General features: G+C 50.4%; 1 protein-coding gene and 1 long non-coding RNA gene across 3 annotated transcripts in view; both read right to left on the bottom strand.

Annotated features, from left to right (window-relative positions):
• The window catches only part of KSR1 (kinase suppressor of ras 1), a 146908-nt gene extending 144337 nt beyond the window's left edge, over window positions 1-2571 (bottom strand). Inside the window, exon 1 of one of the 2 annotated variants that reach the window (XM_036122568.2) lies at window positions 1965-2571. In XM_036122568.2, the coding sequence (XP_035978461.2) occupies window positions 1965-2195 (231 nt within the window). In that variant the 5' untranslated portion in view covers window positions 2196-2571. The remainder of the gene's footprint in view (window positions 1-1964) is intronic. The other variant, XM_036122571.2, reaches the window with a different exon arrangement.
• A 2907-nt stretch (window positions 2572-5478) lies between these two features.
• LOC118554761 (uncharacterized) overlaps window positions 5479-18899 on the bottom strand; it is a 51759-nt gene continuing 38338 nt past the window's right edge. The window contains exons 4-5 of the long non-coding RNA XR_013446089.1: window positions 15563-15707; window positions 5479-5998 (exon numbers count right to left, since the gene is read on the bottom strand). This is a non-coding gene — a long non-coding RNA (uncharacterized LOC118554761). The remainder of the gene's footprint in view (window positions 5999-15562; window positions 15708-18899) is intronic.

An 18899-nucleotide genomic window follows, 5' to 3' on the forward strand; every position in this document is an offset into this window, starting at 1 on the left:
CTAGGAGGCTCAGGCCTCCAGGGTGAAGAGACTCATTCAAACTAGCTGGAGGCAGCCCTAGGGAACCAGTTCCTGGGGTCTAAATTCCCATCCCAAAAAACAAACCAGGTCCTGCCTTTTCAGGGAGTGGGGTGGACCCAAATCCACATCACAATAGAGAGAACAGGGAGCTGGGTATTTCCCCTTTGGACCTTCGCGTGGGTTTCTGGCCTCTGAATAAACACAGCCCAGAGACCCAAAGAGCTGGATGCCTTGGGGTGTCCTGATGCCATACCTTTGCCAAAACGAACAACCCTGGAAGTCAGCGTACCTAGTGGGCAAGGCACCATTTCCAGGGAACAAACAGTAACTGGTTCTCCCGTATCCACTCTGTGAACCAGGAGCTCTTCAGAGGGACACGGCGGACAATCCGAGAGAGGCCCACACAGAGAACTTTCTCTCATCTCAGTAACACAGCCATCCAACCAGACACATGCTGCCCAACGATGATCCCTCCTCCGACAACTAAGCCACACAGGCCCCCTATTGTGTCAGTTTAAAAACTGAACTCTGCTGGGCAAACACATTCGGCTGTGTTCAAGAAACCAGTTTCTCTCACCACTTGGAAAACAGCAGCATGCGTGCAAGAAGGGACAGCTGCGGGGGGGGGGGGGGGGTTGTTGGTTCGTTTGTTTTTTAAGCAAAGCCCTGGTCATCACTGCTATAGCAACCGGAACAAAAAGAAGAATAGCCAGCACTGATTAGATGCTTCCAATGTCCCTGGTTTTGTAGCTCTTAAGAAAACAGAACTGCAGGAGAGAAGTCACCCCCAAGCATTTTGGATCAAACAGGGATTCGGGCTTCTGGTGTACTCAAATCACTGACTGGCGGAGGCAATCAGCAATAAGGGTTGGGGCGTGGGGAGCAGGGAGGTTGAGAAATGAAGGTTCTAATAAAACAAAACATCCCCAGATCTGCAAAGGCCAGATGTACCAGTGCAAGGCGGAAAGAAGGCACTTCTTCAAGATGGGGTAGCAATGAAGTGGCGCCTGGCATTTCGCAGCCTTTCGAGTCTCTGGACAAAAGCTAGTTGGGAATGCACTAGTTTCCCTCTATTGTGTATGGGGGAGGGTGAAGACTCCCCCTTTCTGAGAACCCAACCACCCTTCTGACTGGTTCTTCCAAATCCTTTTAATACTGCACTTCCCGGCTATAATTTGAGGGAGGAGGGCCTGCGGATCGTATTCTTCTTTACACTGGAGAGCAGCTCCTCCAGAACCCCTTAAATAGTGTCATCTTCCCACCAAAGGCGTCGTGCCCCAGCACAATCCTCCCTAAACCAAAATCCAGTGTGTGAGGAGGAGTGGGGGAGTCGGTGGGTAATTATATTTTGAGCAGAGAAATGCTGTGGCTGCGCGAACGGAAAGCACCAAATGCCTGAACAGTAAAAAATGCAGTTTCAGCAAACACGTTTTGAAAAGCGGCAGACAAAAATCCTGGAGGAGAGGAAAGGAAGGAACAAGCCGGAGTCCGGGGCGTGAGGGGAAGACAGAGAGAGACAGAGAATGGGCGGGCCTGTGGTCACACTTCAGGGGGACCCCCCACGCCTCGGCACCCCGGCCCACGGCTGCTCGTCACAGTCACACAGGGAAAAGTCCAGCGTGTGACTCAGTGGGAGAATGAGTCCTGCAGCCCCGCAAAATGGAAATGGGGTGGGGGCAGAGATGGAGAAGCATGCGATGCCCGCGCGCAGCCCACCCCGCCCACGGGCGCCTCCAGCCTCCACCCCAGTTCCCATTCCGCCCCTCCCCCCCCAAATCCCGCCCAAGGTGAGGAGCTGGTCTAGGGTCCCCAAGCCGCCGCATCAGCGAGTGGAGGAAGGAGAGGAGGGGGCGACCCGAGCTTCAGGATGCATCTGGGAAGGAGTGCACCGGGGCAGCGAGGGAGGTGCTGGGGGCCGCTTCCCGGGCGCGCGGCCCCCTTACCTCCAGGGTCCGGATCTCCTGCTGGGTGAGGTCGTTGGACACGGCGCACTTGGTACGCAGCCCGCGCAGGCTGCCGATGGAGATGTCGATGAGCTTCTGGAGCTGGCCGCACTGCTGCAGCGCCCGGCTGGCTGCGGCCCCGGGGCCCCCGTCCGCGGCCGCCGCGTCCCCCCCGCCGCGGCCCTCCTTCTTCTCCCCCATCGCCGCCGCGCGCAGCGCCGCTCTATCCATGCCTCGGCATCGGGGCCGCGGGGTGGCCGAGGCGGGGAGCCCGGGGGGCGCGGGCGCCTCGGGAGGGAATCCGCGAGCCGGGAGGGCTGGACGAGGGGCGCCCCTCGGCGCAGCCGGAGCCCGGACGCGAGGACAACCGGACGCCGAGCCCGCCGCTCCCGCCCGCCCAGCAGCGGCGGCAAAGCGAAAGCCGCGGCGACCCGACGGCTGCGGCTCCCGAAGCTTTTAAGTGGCAGCGGGGGCCGGGTCAGGGTAGCTGGGCATGCTGGGACTTGTAGTCCGCGCCGCGCACCTGCCGCCCGGCCCGCGCCCTTGGGGCCCGGATCCGCGCCCGGTGCCCTGAGCCCCGCGCCCGGCGGCCCAGAGCTTCCCCCCTCGGCGGCGGGCTCGGGCTGTGCGACACCGCCCCGCCCCTGCGCCCCGGGAGTGGCTGCTACGCGCCAGCTCCTCCCCCGGATGCCCAGAGCCGGGGGAGCCTCGTCTCCCCCGCCCTACCCACCCCCCCACCGGCCCCCCCACACCGTACTCCCGCCTTCAGCCTGGGGGCTTCCCACGACCCCCGGATGGGGCCGGGCAGGGGCCCGGAGGGTCCGCTTCCTGCAATTCTGCAGCCGCAGCTGAACCCTTGGAAGATGGGGGCAGTGGAGGTTCCAGAATTTCTATGTGGGTTTAGGGGCCGCCATCTAGTGGGAAGGGGCCTAAAGTACTTGTCCTCCAGCTGGTTCGCAGAGCACTGGACTCTTCGATTGTCTACGCTAAAGGGAATGCTCAGGCCTGGAGAAAGACGTCAGGGCTTTCTTCAGGAACTTATTTACCCACCAAAATAAGTATCCCATCCCTCCGCCACCCCAACCCAGCAGGCAAGTCCAGACGCCTGGGGTGGCACATTGATTTGTCATGGGCTTGGAGTGCTCCCGAGCAGACAGCCTGGGCTCAAATTCACACTCTACCTAGCAGTGTGACTTGGGCAAAGTGAGCTCACCTCTGAGTGTCTGAGTTTCTGCATCAGTGAAAATGGGGTGATAATAGTACCTAGGGTTCACATAAAGAATGAGTTAATGTATGGACCTAAATTGATTACTGACACATTTGTCACTGGATAGATGCTAGTAATTGCTACAAGCCAACCTCAGATCTCCTAACCACGGCCCCAGACCCCCACTGTGGACATGGGCACAGTACCCCTACTAGCTTGTGTGTGCCTGCCTGTCTATGCCTTCTAGCTCAGCATTCAAGCTGCAACCCATCCCCGCACTCTCCCCCCCACCCCCCATCTCCTGCGGGGTTCACATGTGCCCTCTTACTCGGCTAAACTGAAAAGCCAAGACTCTAATCAAAAGCGCACAATTCCATACTTCCAACATCTGCTATCCAGAAGGAGTACCTCTGAATTTTCTCTTGTAAGTGCCTTGGCTGCAGAAGCGGCCGGCTAATTTATCTTTGTATCCTCTTGCCAGAGCCAAACACAGCGCATGGCCCACAGCAGGAGCTCCATGAAGTTGTGCAACCCATTTCATGAATTCTTCAGGCACATCCTGTGCTGAGTTTCTCCTATCTTTCAGGTCAGCCCAGGCCTGGGCACTTTCTCTCCGTGTCTGTCTTGTCTGTCTCTCCCCTCTTTTTTTGAAGAATGAGAATTGTACAAGAGGTAGGGTCCCAGCATTGTATTCCTGCCTGAACTCCACACATAGTACTGGGTGGCAGTTTATATTAAAGCCGCCTTTAATGTCATTTGAAATTTCAAAACTAAAATACAAAACTATGATAACTTTAAAATGTGCTTTTGCAAACGAACCCCTCCTCTGACAATTTTCTGAAACACAAGAGGCTTCCTCCCTAATTCTTGCCCCTTCCCACTCCTCACTTAATTTAAAACAGGACTCCCTGTTCTGTATCTATGAAGCCCCCCACCCCTGACTGTTACCTTAGCCCAGCCCACGGCCCTTACAGAAGAGTAGTTAACTTCCCTGAAAGGGAACTGTGCACTTGTTGTTCTCCACCTGAGTGTGAATCAGAATCTCCGGGGAGCTTGGTAATAGGCAGTGATGGACCCCACCCTTAGGGTTTCTTTTCTTTTCTTTTCTTTTCTTTAAGATTTTACTTACATATTTGACAGAGAGAGAGAGACAGCGAGAGAGGGAACACAAGCAGGGGGAGTGGGAGAGGGAGAAGCAGGCTTCCCGCGGAGCAGGGAGCCCGATGCGGGGCTCGATCCCAGGACCCTGGGATCCTGACCTGAGCCGAAGCAGACATACACTTAATGACTGAGCCCCCCAGACGCCCCACCCTTAGGGCTTCTGATTCCGTGGCTTGAGGATGGGGCTGGAGAATTTCCATTTCTAACAAGTCCTCAGGTGCTGTTGCTGCAGCTGCCGTGGGTCTGGGGGCCTGAACTTTGAAAGCGTTGGTGTAGAGGAAGGTCAGTGGGCCCAGAGAACTATCTCCAGGGACCGTCCATAGTGTGTCCCAGCTGGGCTGGTCGAGAATCTCTGTTTGTTCAGCAGCCAGAGCTGCCGGGCTTAAGTGACTGACTCACTCTAACTCAATTCACAAGAGGTTTCCTGGTAAGTGCCTATTGATTCATTTACATCGAGCTGTAATTGCCACTGGGGCCTGGTTGACACCTTTTCCCCCCAGGGCCACTTTGGGTAGCAACCGCCTGCCTGGCAGTGGTGTTGGGGCTGGAGACTGGACAAACCCCAGCTCCCTGGCTGCTGTCTCGCCAGGCTCCGCGCAGCCCGGCCCTCTTCTGTGGACACGGTCTTCCTTCTGATCTGTTGGAAGCAGTCAGTCAGGGACCGCTTACCTACCCACTCCATCTCAGAGGCACTGACGCCCTGCTCGGGAAGGTTCGGGTGTCCCCTCAGCCACACCTTTACAGAACTGCCTCTTAGAGATGCAGAAAGCTAGGCTTTACAAATAATCCCTCCATTCATCCCTTTAACATTCAGTAAGTACTCCTCAAGTGTTTACTTAGGTGGCCGGCCCTATTCTAGGCTCCGGGAAACAGTAGCGAACAAAACAAAAATCCTTACCCTCAGGGAATTTGTATTCTGGCGAGAGAAGACAGACAAGGAAGAAGTGGGATGAATGCCCACTATGGCGGATGGTAACAGCTGCTGGGTTGCAGCAGAGAGCAGGGAGAGGGACAGGGAGTGTGGCGTTTACGACCTTCCCTGGAGCTGTTTGGAGCTGTTTCAGGGACCGGGGTTCTCAGTTCTGGCTCAGAATGGCTGTCTGACCCCAGGCAAGCCCTCTCTAATCTCAGAGAGTCTTTCTCCTCATTTGCAAGATGGAGGTCACATATTGTGAGGATGGACAGAGAGAGATCTGCAAAGTGAGGGTCACAGAGGAAGGGTCCGACGTATTTATTTTTATTTATTGGTTAAATGCTTACTATGGGCAGCACTGTTCCAAGCGCCTTATTTAACTCACTTAACTAATGTTAGTTACTCTCCTTTCCCACCCTCCTGAGTGAGTCTCTCCTGGTTTGATGAATTCATCCCTTATGTGGTGATTCTTAGGCTCAACTTCATCTCCAGGCTCTTGAGACTTTCTCTGTGGCACCCTCAGTACAGAGAGTTCTCCCCTTCCTTTCCCCCTCCCCTCTGCCTCAGGCACCTGCTTTACGGGCACACTAAGTCTTCGAAGCTTGCAAAATCCTGCGTGCGTCTCAACACCACGCAGCCGCGTGGGCAAGTTCATGCTTAGACCCAGCAGGCACGAGAAGGGCAGCTGCCGTGTGCCAGGCTCTGGGATAGGATGAGCGAAGGAAACCAAGTCATTATTCCCGTGCAACAAACCTGAGAGTAGAGACAGAAGTTAACAAGTCAGCAAATATATTACCAGAATAAATTCAGGGAAGGATAAGTGGTGTGAAGGGGGAAAGCTAATAGCTGATAGCTAGTCCCCAGGATCTGCGGTGCTTCATTAGCTGAAGTGGTCAGAGAAGCACTCTCTGACTGCTCTCGAATTAAGATCTAAATAAGGAGGAGCAAGGCAGGCATGTAGAACTCCAAGAAGGGGGCATTCTAGGCAATGGGAACATCACGTGCAAATGGCCTGAGGTAGGAACAACTTGGCACACTCCGGGAACAGACTGAACCAGTGTGGCAACAGCACAAGCAGAAAAGAACAGGGGTTGGAGAGGACGGGGGGACTGCTGGGAAGGGGTCCAATAAAGTAGGACTTGGGCAGGAAGTTTGGATTCTTCTCTAAGTCTTTGTTAGTCCTAATGTGGTCCAAGATTCCTGCATCGCCTGGGAGCTTGTTAGAAATGCAAGGTCTCCAGCCCCACCCCAGAGCAGCTGAATCGCAGCCTGGATTTTAGCAAGATCCCCATTTGACTTGTGTGTTCAAGTTTTTAGAAGCATAGCTGTCTAAGGGCACATGCAAAGAAAGCCCCATTCCTGACAATTTTAAGTGTTTTAAAACATCTCTCCGACCACTGGAAGGGTGGATGTGAGAGACGCAGGGGTACACAGCAGGGGCACTGGTTATGAGTCTGCCGCAGTGGCCCAAGTGAGGTCACAGGTGCAGAATCAAGCGCAGGTGCGCGAGGAGGATACGGAAGAAATAGACAGGATGCCAGACAAGCCCATGGGTTGAACGCGGAAGGAGGAAAGAAATGGTTTGGGCGATCTTGGCCGCTGCCCCTCCCAAGACACTGGGGGGCGCTGTCGGAGGAGCCTTACCCTGCAGCCAGGCGTGGCCACACCCACTCGCCCCATTCCCACCTCCACGCCCAGCATTGTCTCAGGACTGGCAGGTGGCAGGCTTCTCTTAGAACCTAGGGCAGTACAGGAGAAGCTTTGCTTTCATGGATTTTACCCTCAGATTATCCGGGAAATGCACGGAGTCACCCTGGAGAGATGGACTCCATTATCTGTTCCCTGGGCTCATTCATTCATTCATTCATTCAGCAAAGATTCACTGAGCCCCCCAGTAGGCGGTGCCCTGCGCCTTGTGCTAGCCTCTGGGAACAGAGCAGCAAGTGACACAACACTTTATAGTTTATAAACAGACTTTCCTTTGAAAGGAAAGCTCACAGTAACCTGTACTGTGCTTCCTAAGGCCTGTCCCATCTGGCTCGCCAGCTAGAAAACCCCACGGGGTCCCCGTTGACCTCAGGGTGAAGTATGAATTCCTGAAACAAGGAAGGCCCACAAAGTCATTCATTCCCAGGCCCCGCTGCCCTGTCCAAGTTCATGTGCCACTCAAGGCTTTTTGGAGTCAAATGTCCCAATTGTAAAGAATCTGATGACAATAAAAAGTGTCTATCCAGGAAAGAAAAATACACACACATCTCACAGTTGTGAAACAACTTCCAGGGTTTGTGGGGCCCCCTTGAGGGTATCCATGAACCATGAACCCCAAGGGCTGTAGACAAGCTTAGGAGCCCTGCTTAGTGGTTGCTCCTAACTGCCTTTACTCAACCGTCGTGGGTCACACCGGGGAGTGTCATGTCACGGGGACCTTGCTCAGTTTGTCACTTCTGCCTGCAGTGCTTCCTCTCTACCTCCCCCACCTACATTTCCACTCATCCTGGAGATGGAGCCCCCCAACCCCTCTCCCACAACAGAAGCGATCTTTCTAACTTCCAAATGCCCACAGAACCTTGCACACACCTTGTATTTTTGGTTCTTCCCCTGCCCGTTTCCCTGACTGGATAACGAGTCTCCTTGGACTCAGACAGATTCTGTATGATCTTGGGAAAGGTTTTCACCTCCCTGAGCTTGTGCTCCCTCATCTACAAAAATGAGTATAAGAATCTCTCCCTCAGCACGGGTTGGAGTGAGCACTGGGTGTTATAGACAACTGATGAATCACTGAACTCTACCTCTGAAACTAGTAAAACACTCTATGTTAATTAATTGAATTTAAATTAAAAAAAAAAAATCATCTGTCCCTCCAGGGTGGCCCAGAGAGATACAGGAGGTAGATAGGGCTGGCACACAACACTGCTTACATGTGATTGAATAAACAAATGATGGGTTGCATTTTATTTTCTTTAAAGGTTTTATTTATTTATTTATTTGAGAGAGAGAGAGCAAGCACAAGCAGGGGCAGAGGGAGAGAGAGAAGGAGAAGAGGGCTCCCTGTTGAGCAGGGAACCCGACTCGGGGCTGGACCCTGGGATCACGAGCTGAGCCGAAGGCAGACGCTTAACCGACTGAGCCACCCAGGCGCCCCGGGATTGCATTTTATAGGTGAAGAAGCCAGGGCCTCTCTCGAGGAACCCTGTGTGGCCTTAGGTGCTCGCTCTAGAAGAAATCACCACCACCAGTGTCACGTGGTCAGAACCCACTCTGGGTCAGGTCACAAGAAAGAGCCGAGTTGAGAAGGGTCCTTTTTAGCCCTGGGACTAGAGTCACACCGGTTGCCATGTACTTCTTCAGGCAACCTGGTGGAGAGAAACGCATCCAGGGAAGGCAGGAGGTGATGTGGGTAACCTCTACTCTCCTGACCCTTTCCCCTCCTCCACTTTCAAATCCTTGCCCTTCTGAGTCACCAGGGTGTGTTCTGCATCCTGTGGCTTCTGGTACCAATCTCCCACACCCTTCGGCTCTGTCATTGTGGGCTCCAGCTTCCCCCCACCCCTGTGCTTCATCAACCCTCCCACCTGTTCCCATTGTCACCTTTACCCACTATCCCCTGCGCTCGGCCTTCCTTCCCTCCTTGCCCTACGGAGAGTCCTCGATCCATCATGATGGCCAGTCCCGGGCTAGCCCCCTCAGTGAACTCGGCCCTCTCTTCCTGCCAGAGGAACCTGGCTAATGAAGTCCCAGCCCTTGTAAAACCCAGCCCTCCACCTTCTCCAGGCCCGTGCCAGAGCAGCTGAACGATATTGGAGAAAAACACAGCTCTGCTGACGGGCTGCTCTTTAAATTCATGACCGCAAACCTCAAATTGGCAGTTCTCAGGCCTGGCAAGCCTACCAACCTTTCCTAGAAAGTTCATTTTCCCATTCTCAGAGATGGCTATTTCTTTCTTTTTTTTCCTTAAAGATTTTATTTATTTATTTGTCAGAGAGAGAGAGCGTGCACAATCAGGGGGAGCAGCAGAAGGAGAGGGAGAAGCAGACTCCCCGCTGAGCGGGGAGCCCGATGCGGGGCTCGATCCCACATGACCTGAGCTGAAGGCAGACACTCAACTGATTGAGCCACCCAGGAGTCCCAGAGATGGCTATTTCATGCTTTCTTCTATCTTTACCAATTACCTTGCACTTGTCAGCCAATGTTCTTGGCTCATCCTTCAGTGAGAAACTAGAGGCCATCAGACCAAATCTACAGCCCTGTGCTCCCCACCCATCCTCCTGTGACCACAGAAGAGGTGCCCTGGTACCCATCCCCTCCAGCAGGCTTGAGGCCTCCATTCCAGCAAGTATCCTGCTTTCTCCTGCATCTTCTCCCTTTCTGCCCTGTTATTCTCATTTGCACACAAACATGTTCTGGTATCCCCCTTCATGAAAGAAGGAAAGAGAGAAAGAAAGAAAGAAAGAAAGAAAGAAAGAAAGAAAGAAAGAAAGAAAGAAAGAAAGAGAGAAGAAAGAAAGAGAGAAGAAAGAAAGAAAGAAGAAAGAAAGAAAGAAAGAAAGAAAGAAAGAAAGAAAGAAAGAGAGGGAGGGAAGGAAGGAAGACAGGCAAGCAGACCTCTGTAGTAGTTAGAGTCCTGGCAAGAAGCAAAATTTCACTCAGATGGTGCAACTGACCTCAAAGAAGGGGCCACTTACAACATTAAGGGAGCAAACAAGGATGCTAAGGTAGCCAGAGATGAGCAGCGCTGGGTAGGGCTGGCAACTCCTAGTGCAGAAAGACCAGGGGAAGGAATAGTGCTCTCTGCGCCATGTGGGAGGGGACAGCATAGGGGACAGGGCTCTCCTGCCTTTCCCTTCTCTTGGCTGAACCCGCTTGGGAACATTCTAGCAGGACAGTCTAGGTGATGTAGTACAAAAGGGTCCCCGTCCCAGAGCCCAGAGTGGGACATGAATGGGCAGAGAACATCTTGGATAGGAGACCGGCCAGCACCCCTTGCTTTTACCCCAAATGCCCTTCCAGCTTCTGTCCCGTTTCTCTGCTAACCTTCACAGCACAACTTCTTAGAAAAGTTGTCTACAGTCAATTTCTTTACTTCTCATGCTTTCTCCAACCTACCGGTCTAGCTTGGTCTCCATCATGCAGCCTGACAACCTTTCCATTTCAAGGTCGCCAGTGGTGGCCATGATCCCAAATGAGAGACAGCCTCTCAAGCAGTGGCCACATCGCCATCTTGAAACAGTTCTCTTGGCTTCCGTGCTCCTCAGACCTCTGCTTTTCTTCCTACCTTTCTGAGTGCTATTGCTTGGTTTTCCTTGCCAGCTCCTCATCCTCTCCATCAGCTTGCTCCAGAGCTCCATCCAGGACCTATGAGGACTGCCACCTTCGTGCCCACTCTCCGGTTGACCAGATGCACGGCGTCTTCTTACCCATCAGCTCTCAGCTCACGTTCCACCTCCCCACAGAGGATCCCCCTGGCCACACTCTCCAGAGCAGCCACTCCCACCCTTGGCGCTGGGTCATGCTGCCCTGTTTGTTTCCTTCCTCGGCCTTACCGCTATTTGTCAACCTGCTTGGCTTATGGATTTGTTTCCTTCTTTATGCAGGGACTTGTTAGCCAGCAGTGGTGCCCATTCCTACATCCCTAGTACTTACAACAGTGCATGGGACATAGCAGTTGCTCAACAAACAGTTGTTGCATGAATGATCAGGAACTTTGCCAATGTCACATAACAAGATAAAGCCAATAATTTAAGAATGTTGTTTTGCTTTTGCAAGACTGAATTTCCTGAGAGGCACTTAAATATCCTATTGGATCCTTTGAAAGCAACTCCCTTTCCTATTCAATTTATACTCACATCTATTATACGTATATGTGAAAATAACCTGAGCAGAGAATCTGACAATATAGATTTGGAAGTAAATGGGGCTCTATATTAGTGTCACATAGTTCCATAAAGTAAAGACTCAGAAGGAGATCATCTCTTGGCCCCATCTGGTTAATGGTCAAGGGCCAGGTCAAGGGCCAGCACTGTGGAATGAGGCCGGACCTGGGTTTAAATTCCATTTCTAGGGGCGCCTGGGTGGCTCAGTTGGTGAAGTGTCTGCCTTCAGCTCGGGTCATGATCCCAGAGTCCTGGGATCGAGTCCCCTGTGGGGCTCCCTGCTCGGTGGGGAGCCTGCTTATCCCTCTCCCTCTGCCCCTCCCCGCCCCCGTGTTCTCTCTCTCTCTTTCTCTCTCTGCTCTCTCTCTCAAATAAATAAAATCTTTGAAAAAAAATTCCATTTTAACCCTCATTCATAATGTGACCTTAACCAAATCACTTTATCTCTCTGAGCCTCTAGGTTCCCCGGTAAAATTGCCTGGCTAGGGCTGTCACAAGGATTAAGTGAACAGCTCATGAAAAGCCCTCAGCCTCTAAGCCTGGCACTGCAAGCACACTATATTAGTTCCAATCATTTCCACAGCTCTGATACAATTTTCCAATTTCAGAAGCCTCCCACTGATCACAGCCTGCAAAAGGGAGCGATGAACGGGAATCGGGGAGGTAAGGGCTGGAGGCTGTTTTTGCAGGTTGTTTGAAAGGTGGCGGGAAATGGCTAGAAATTAAAGATAATGTAATATCCCCACCTGGGTCGAAGCACTGAAAGGTTATAGTGCCCATTCCCACAAATAGAAGCCAGAACAAAAATAAGACCACAAAACAGAAAATCTGCACGTATGCTAAAGTGAAAATGGCTTTTTTTTCTCCCTAGATTTTCTAATTGCAAAATTCTAGATAAATTCATGGAAGCTGAGATCTTCATTTTCCAGTGCCCTTGCTGTGTTGCCTGCCTCCAGGTAATCCAGCGCATATCTGACGCCAGGTTCAGAAATTCCTAGGATCTGACTGCCAAGAGATACTTCTACACCTGTAATATAACTAATGATAAATGATAACATGTTGCCTTTTTTATTGTCCCATTGTTTTTGAAATTCATCTGAGTCCTTTCACCTATATTAGTTTGCTTGAACTCCACATCTTCGGGATGTGGTTGGTACTCCTTGGGTTTAAACCCAGAGAAATTGATTGCTGGGGGTCGGCCCCACATTCAGACAATAACCAAAACGTAGCCTAGGCCCCTGGAACTACCAAATCACAAGCCAAATGACCTCCGAATTACTCTTCATCATTGAACCAAATGAACCTATTTAATTAGCATAAAGATCTTTCTCAAGCTGGATTTCATATGCTGGGAGGACTTGTTTTACAAGAAATTGAGGCAGCACTAACCTAGTCCCAGCAGAAGACAGACTTGGAAAGGTTCCCTCCTGCCACCTACAGCTCCCCATAAACACAACTGTGTCCCTGAAATACCATCATTGGAGAAGAGTCTGTTGTCTTGGACTGATATTCTTACTCCCCTGATGGGACTAGAGAGAGCTGGGTGGGTGGAGAAGTGCCTAGAAGGGAAAGGGGCTGCTGAAAAATACTAGTTCCTACAATTATTTACATACCTGCCGATCATCCCCATTCTATGGAGGCTGAAACGCAACAAACCTGTGTCTATTCCCTGTGGCCTGGGCATCTGAGGGGACTCTCAGCTCAGGAGCATGAAACGAGGTCACATTTCTGGTTAATACACACTTAAAAGGACTTGAAACACTCACCCTCCTTAATCATAGCCTTCATCCAGGCTCTATCCCCAAGGGTGTCGAGGCCTCCCCTTTGGGAGCTAAGCCAATCGCACAAAGCTGCCAGGGCTGTGATGAGCCTCCACCAGCCCCAGGTGCCAGGTGCCGGGACAACCTGGTTGACACAGGCTCCAGCCCTCCCCCTAGACGCTCTCGCCTCACAGCTAAGACCAGCGGGCCAGGTTGAGCGATTCTTTACAAGGCTCAGAGATAAGGTGCAGATTTCTAGCTAACATATACTGAGCACTTATTACTTGCAAGGCACTGTTCTGACCACTTTTAATGCATAGCCCAGGATCCTGAGGGCCACCTTATGAGGGAAGTACTATAACTACTAATCCCTACTCACGACAGGGAAACTGAAATTTAGGAAGATTTAACTGCGCTTCACTGGCTGCTCCTTCTCAGTCTCCTCGCTGGGCCTCCGTCAGCACCCAGCCTCCAACCACGGAGCACCGGGGCAGGCAGGCCTCGGTCCTCCCTCCTTGGGGCTCACCGGGCCGTCTCATCTGTAAGCTGAACTTGCCCCTGGGCTCCAAATGCCACCTGCCTCTCCGCATCTCCATGTGGCTTTCTAACAGACAAATGCCAACTCAGCGTGTCCACATGGAGCTCCTGATCCCCCCACCCTCAGCCTGCTGCTCCCCCAGTCTTCCCATCTCAGAAGATGGAGACACCAGCCTGCCCCTTGCTCTGCCAAAAGCATCAGAGTCATTCTTTTTTTTTAAAGATTTTATTTATTTATTTGAGAGAGAGAATGAGATAGAGAGAGCATGAGAGGGGGGAGGGTCAGAGGGAGAAGCAGGCTCCCTGTTCAGCAGGGAGCCCGATGCGGGACTTGATCCCGGGACTCCAGATCATGACCTGAGCTGAAGGCAGTCGCTTAACCAACTGAGCCACCCAGGCGCCCAAAGCATCAGAGTCATTCTTGATTCTTCCCTTTCTTTCCCGACAGCTAGACTTGAAACACACACACACACACACACACACACACGTACACACCAATATGACATGATAAAAGAAAAAAATTGATAAATTGGGCTTCTTTAAAATTCGAAATTTGGGGGGCACCTGGGTGGTTCAGTTGGTTAAGCATCCAACTCTTGGTTTCAGCTCAGGTCGTGATCTCAGGGTCGTGAGACTGAGCCCCGCATTGGGCTCTACACTCAGCAGAGAGTCTGCTGGAGATTCTCTCCCTCTCCCTCTGCCCCTTCCCCTGCTCGTGTGTGCATGCGTGTGCGCTCTCTCTCTCTCTCAAATTAATAAATTAATCTTTTTTAAAAATAAAAAATAAAATTCAAATTTTTTGCATCTCCAAAGATACCATTAAGAAATTGTGAAGAGACAAGCCATAGAAGGGGAGGAAATATTTGCATTTAATTTTACTCCCTTCCCCAAATCTGCTAGAACTACAGTAAAGGAATGTTTTTTCCTCCCCAGTAGAAGAGACAATAGCTATAAAATCTTGGGAGCTGGAAAGCTGATAGAGCAGTGGTAAGAGATTTAGGGAAGCTGAGAAGTAACCAAACCAAAAAGTGAGGCAATAATGAACTCCTGAGATAACAAAATGGTACAGGAAAGGAAAAGTAATCATAGTCTGCTACTGTTCCATTCAGCCATGATTGGCATGTCCATAGTCGTTAACAGTGTAAGTACTGAATGTTAATCTAAGTAAAAGTAGAATATGATGGCATTTGGAGGATTGGAAGAGGGGTCTTAGTGGTGGAGGACAAGAAAAAGATTCAAGACTAAATCCTCATTTTGCACAGTTTAAAGTCAATAATTAATCCTGAAAAATCATGCAACAATCTTATAGGCTTGTTATTTTAAGCTATAGAGGGAAAAAAAATCCAAAAAAAAAAAAAAAAGACAGTGAAAAAGGTAAAAAATATTTGCTACAGGGGCCCTGCCCCTGTAATGGCAATGGTTAGGGAACCTTGGTTTTTCATTTTGACTCTTGTTTATTATTTGACTCTGAGCAAGCACAACTTTTCACAATTAAAAATTTTGCAAATTGTTAGGGCGCCTGGGTGGCTCAGTTGGTTAAGCATCTGACTTTGGCTCAGGTCATAATCTTGGGGTCCTGGGACCAAGCCCAGAGTCGAGCCCCACGTGGAGACCACGGCTCCGCAATCAGCAGGAAGTCTGCTTCTCCCTCTGTCCCCCGCCCCGTGCTCTCTCTCTCTCTCTCTCTCAAAAATAAATAAATAAAATCTTAAAAAAAAAAAACAAAAACTGCCAGCTTCCCTAATTTTCACCCCTGTTGGTCCCCACTTAGGACCACCACTGAAAACCAAATATGCATCCCTAACCAATCACACGGGATGCCCTGCTTCTATCAGCCTCCTCTGGCTTCCCCTGCCAACAGCCTCCAGTCCGGGCACACCTGAAGCCTCCTCCCCTTTCCTACTCGAAAGCATTCCCACCCCTGCCCGCCTTTGAGGCTCTGCCAAACATGTGGGCTGACTCTCTAGGGAAAGCTCTGAATACATTTGTTCTTTGCTCTTTCCCGAACTTTGGACAAGGGGCGGCAGGAGTCATGGAGACAAAGGGACAATCTGAGGTTGATTTTGGAGATGAATCAGGCCGACCTTGCTGAGGGATTGAAAGGGGGCGAGGGCTCCAGGGAAGGAAAGAGCGGAACCAAGGAGACTCACCAGGTGGATGGGGGTACCATTAACTGAGCTGAAGGCTGAAGGAGGAGCAGGAGAGTGAGGCTGGCTACAAGTCAGAAGTCGGGTTTTGATGAGTTTCAGACGCCTATTAGATGTTGGTGTCCAGGAGGCACTTTTACATCTGAGCCTGTGGTCAGAAGGGATCGAGCAAGAGAGAAGATGTGGGAAGGGCTCCTATGAACATGGCTTTCATAGCCAGGAGTGTGGATGAAATCACAGAGGGAGAGAGGAAGAGACTGGGAGGCAGGACTGAGCCCTGGAGACTCCCAGGGTCAGAGGTGGGTAGAGGACGGGAGTCCACGGAGAGAGGACCTCCCAGTGCAGATGCAGGGAACCTGCTGCACCGGAGCGAACCCCGCACTCCTCAGCACGGCACTGGAGCTCTGGGCCACCTGCCGCCACCTGCCGCCACCTTCCTCTGTGGCCTCATCATCCTGCCATCCTCCTTTGGACCAGCGTATTTCCCCAGATGCCTCTCATTGCTTCAGACCTTTGCACATACTATTTCCTCTCTAGGATTTCAAAAGTGACGTAGACTCATTATCAATAACTCAAATACAAGGGCGATGCTCGACACAGAAAGTAAAAGCCGCCAGTAATCAGTCCCTCATCAATACGCTTCTGGGCTACATCCTTCCAGATGTGTTTTCTGTGCACACGCTAGAGCCCTCTCTCTCACACACATATAGGCCCGCAGTATCTCCCCGGCCACCAAAAATGGGAAATGCCTGCTTTAAAACTTGCTTTTTTTCCTTCTTCTTCTTTTTTTAAGATTTATTTATTTGTTTTAGAGAGAGGGAAAGGGAGAATCCTCAAGCAGACTCCCCACTGAGCAGGGAGCCTGATGCAGAGCTCCATCGCATGACCCTGAGATATGCATCCCTAACCAATCACACGGGATGCCCTGCTTCTATCAGCCTCCAAAATCAAGAGTCAGATGCCTAACCAACTGAGACACTCAGGTGCCCCAAAACTTGCTTTTTCTTCTTAATATGTCATGGACTCTTCCCAGGTCAGTACGTAGATGCTTCATTCTTGAAAACAGATGTTCAGACTTCTTTGTATGGATTGATCACAATTTAACCATTCCCCACTGATGAAGCCTTGCCCCCTATCTTTTAGCAATTACAATGTGGCATTGCTCTAATTTGTACATTCAGTGCAAATTCATGCCCTTGGACAAATTCCCAGGGGTAGGATTGTGAGGTCAAAAGAGGTAAATGCTGTTAATTTAATAGATATTACCGAACTGCTCTCCAAAGACCTCATGACAATTTTTGAATGAAATTCCTGTTTATCTACACTCTTGCCAAGACTGGATATTGTCGATCATTTTAGCTTGTTCAATTCTGTTAGATTATATTGTATTATTGTTTAATGTGCATTTCTTAGAATATAAATAAGGTTTCTCATAGTTTTTCATATTCTTTGCCCATTTTTCTGTGGGTTTTTTTTCTTTTTGATTTGTAAGCCTTCTTGGTGTATTCGAAGAATCAGCCTCCTGTCTTATGTAGGTGTTACAAATATTCTGTATTGATTTGTTTTTCTTTGTTTATCTTTATTTTTGCTTTATAAAGGTTTAGAATTTTATGTGATTTTTTTTTTCTTCAGATTTTGTGTGTTGTGCTTATGGAGGCCCTCGACTTTCTGAAGTTATTTTCTATAACTTGTCTTTTTTCTAGAACTTCATTGGTTTTATTTTCTTACATGTAAACATCTTAGAACCATCTGGAATTATTTGGGTGTTGAGAGACAGAGACCTAGTTTCTCTTAGTAAATATTTATTGAATGAACAAATGAATGGGAGAGACATTCTGCAGCCCTAAGTTAAGTTGATGGCCTCCTAAGGGTTTAGATTAGGTGCTTAATAAGGTTATTCATTCAACCAGTGTTTCTAACCATGCGCCCATGTGGTGGAATGCGCGTGACTCTTCCCGTCAGGGGAGGAAACAGACAGTAGCCTGATAGCACTTTGGATTAAAAACTTACAGAGGAGACGTATGCTCTGGGAGAGCATGTGATAAAGGGGGCTGCACCAGGCTGGGAGGTCAAGGAAGGTGTCTCTGGTTAGAGAAGCTTCTCGGGTGGGACACTCTCGGGACCAGCACCCATGGGAGAGTGAAGGCAGCAGGACTGGGCAGAGGGAGAAAACCATGTTGTAGCCACAGCAAAAGTCTCAGTGGATCCCAGGCGCTCTGAATGAAGACAAGGGGCCTGGGTCTTCATTATGCATCCCTCCTCTCCTCCAATGCTCTAGGCAGTGGACTAAGGCTGCTCCCACACAGCTCCTGGAGAGACCCCCTCTATGACAGTCAGCCTCCAACCCGCCCAGCAGCTGGGAGAATGAGGGCCCTGATCCTGAAGAGGACTTTTGGGTGACACACCACAGCACCCACCCCAGGAGTCCTCCCTAAGAAGTGGAGGTGACCCTTGGGTACTGATGGATGAGTAGGAGTTCACTAGGCACAGAGAATGGGGGCTTCCTACAGCACAGTGCCAGGGAGACTGATTAGGGGGCTAGGGGGTGAATAGGTTCATGTAACATCTTCAAATCTGGACGTGCACATACAAAAAAAAAAAAAAAAAAAAGGAAGACAGAAAAGGCAAGTCTAACAGCCCCGCCCTCAGAGCCAGCTACTATTAACGTTTTAGCATATTTTTTTTTCTGTCTTTCTTCTCTGCGTATTTTATTAAAACGCTAGGATTTTACAGTAGATACGATTTGATTTTCGGCTTTTTTTCTTACAAAGTTTTTCCTATGTTTTTACTGTTTCTAATCACAAAAACCAGCACCTGCCAATCACACACAACTCAGAAAGCGCAGATTTTAAAAAGAAAATTAAGAATATCCACAGTCTCTCCTCCCCATTGCTGCTATCATCCATATCCTTTCTTATGTGTATCTGTAGCTAGCGTCTTAAAGAATGAGTCTCTAAACCAATCACTCATCAGTCTCCTTTGAGATCCCTGGGCTGGAGTCAGGAGCCCTGGGCTCAGTCCTTGGTCAGACATTAATAGTTATAAGGCCCTCCCCTCCACTCCCCTCCACTCCCCTCCACTCCCCTCCGACAGTGCTGAATTGTGCCTAAGGGCTAAAATTTCCAGGCTGGACTTAACTATAATCAGGAAGGGTGGTGGCCAGCAGGCCCCAGGGCTGAAGGGCGAGGTTGGGGGGGCGGTGGGGAGAAGGACCAGAAAAGAGGCCTGGCACTACCATAGGAAGGTTTTGCTGCCCCTAGCCTGCTGAGCATCCTCTAGGGTGGGAAGGGGCAAGGCCCCAGAGCTGTTTTTTTGTTTTGTTTTGTTTTAGTAGATGCTT

Source organism: Halichoerus grypus, chromosome 2, assembly GCF_964656455.1.
Source record: "Halichoerus grypus chromosome 2, mHalGry1.hap1.1, whole genome shotgun sequence".
In the NCBI taxonomy this organism is placed as follows: domain Eukaryota; kingdom Metazoa; phylum Chordata; class Mammalia; order Carnivora; family Phocidae; genus Halichoerus; species Halichoerus grypus.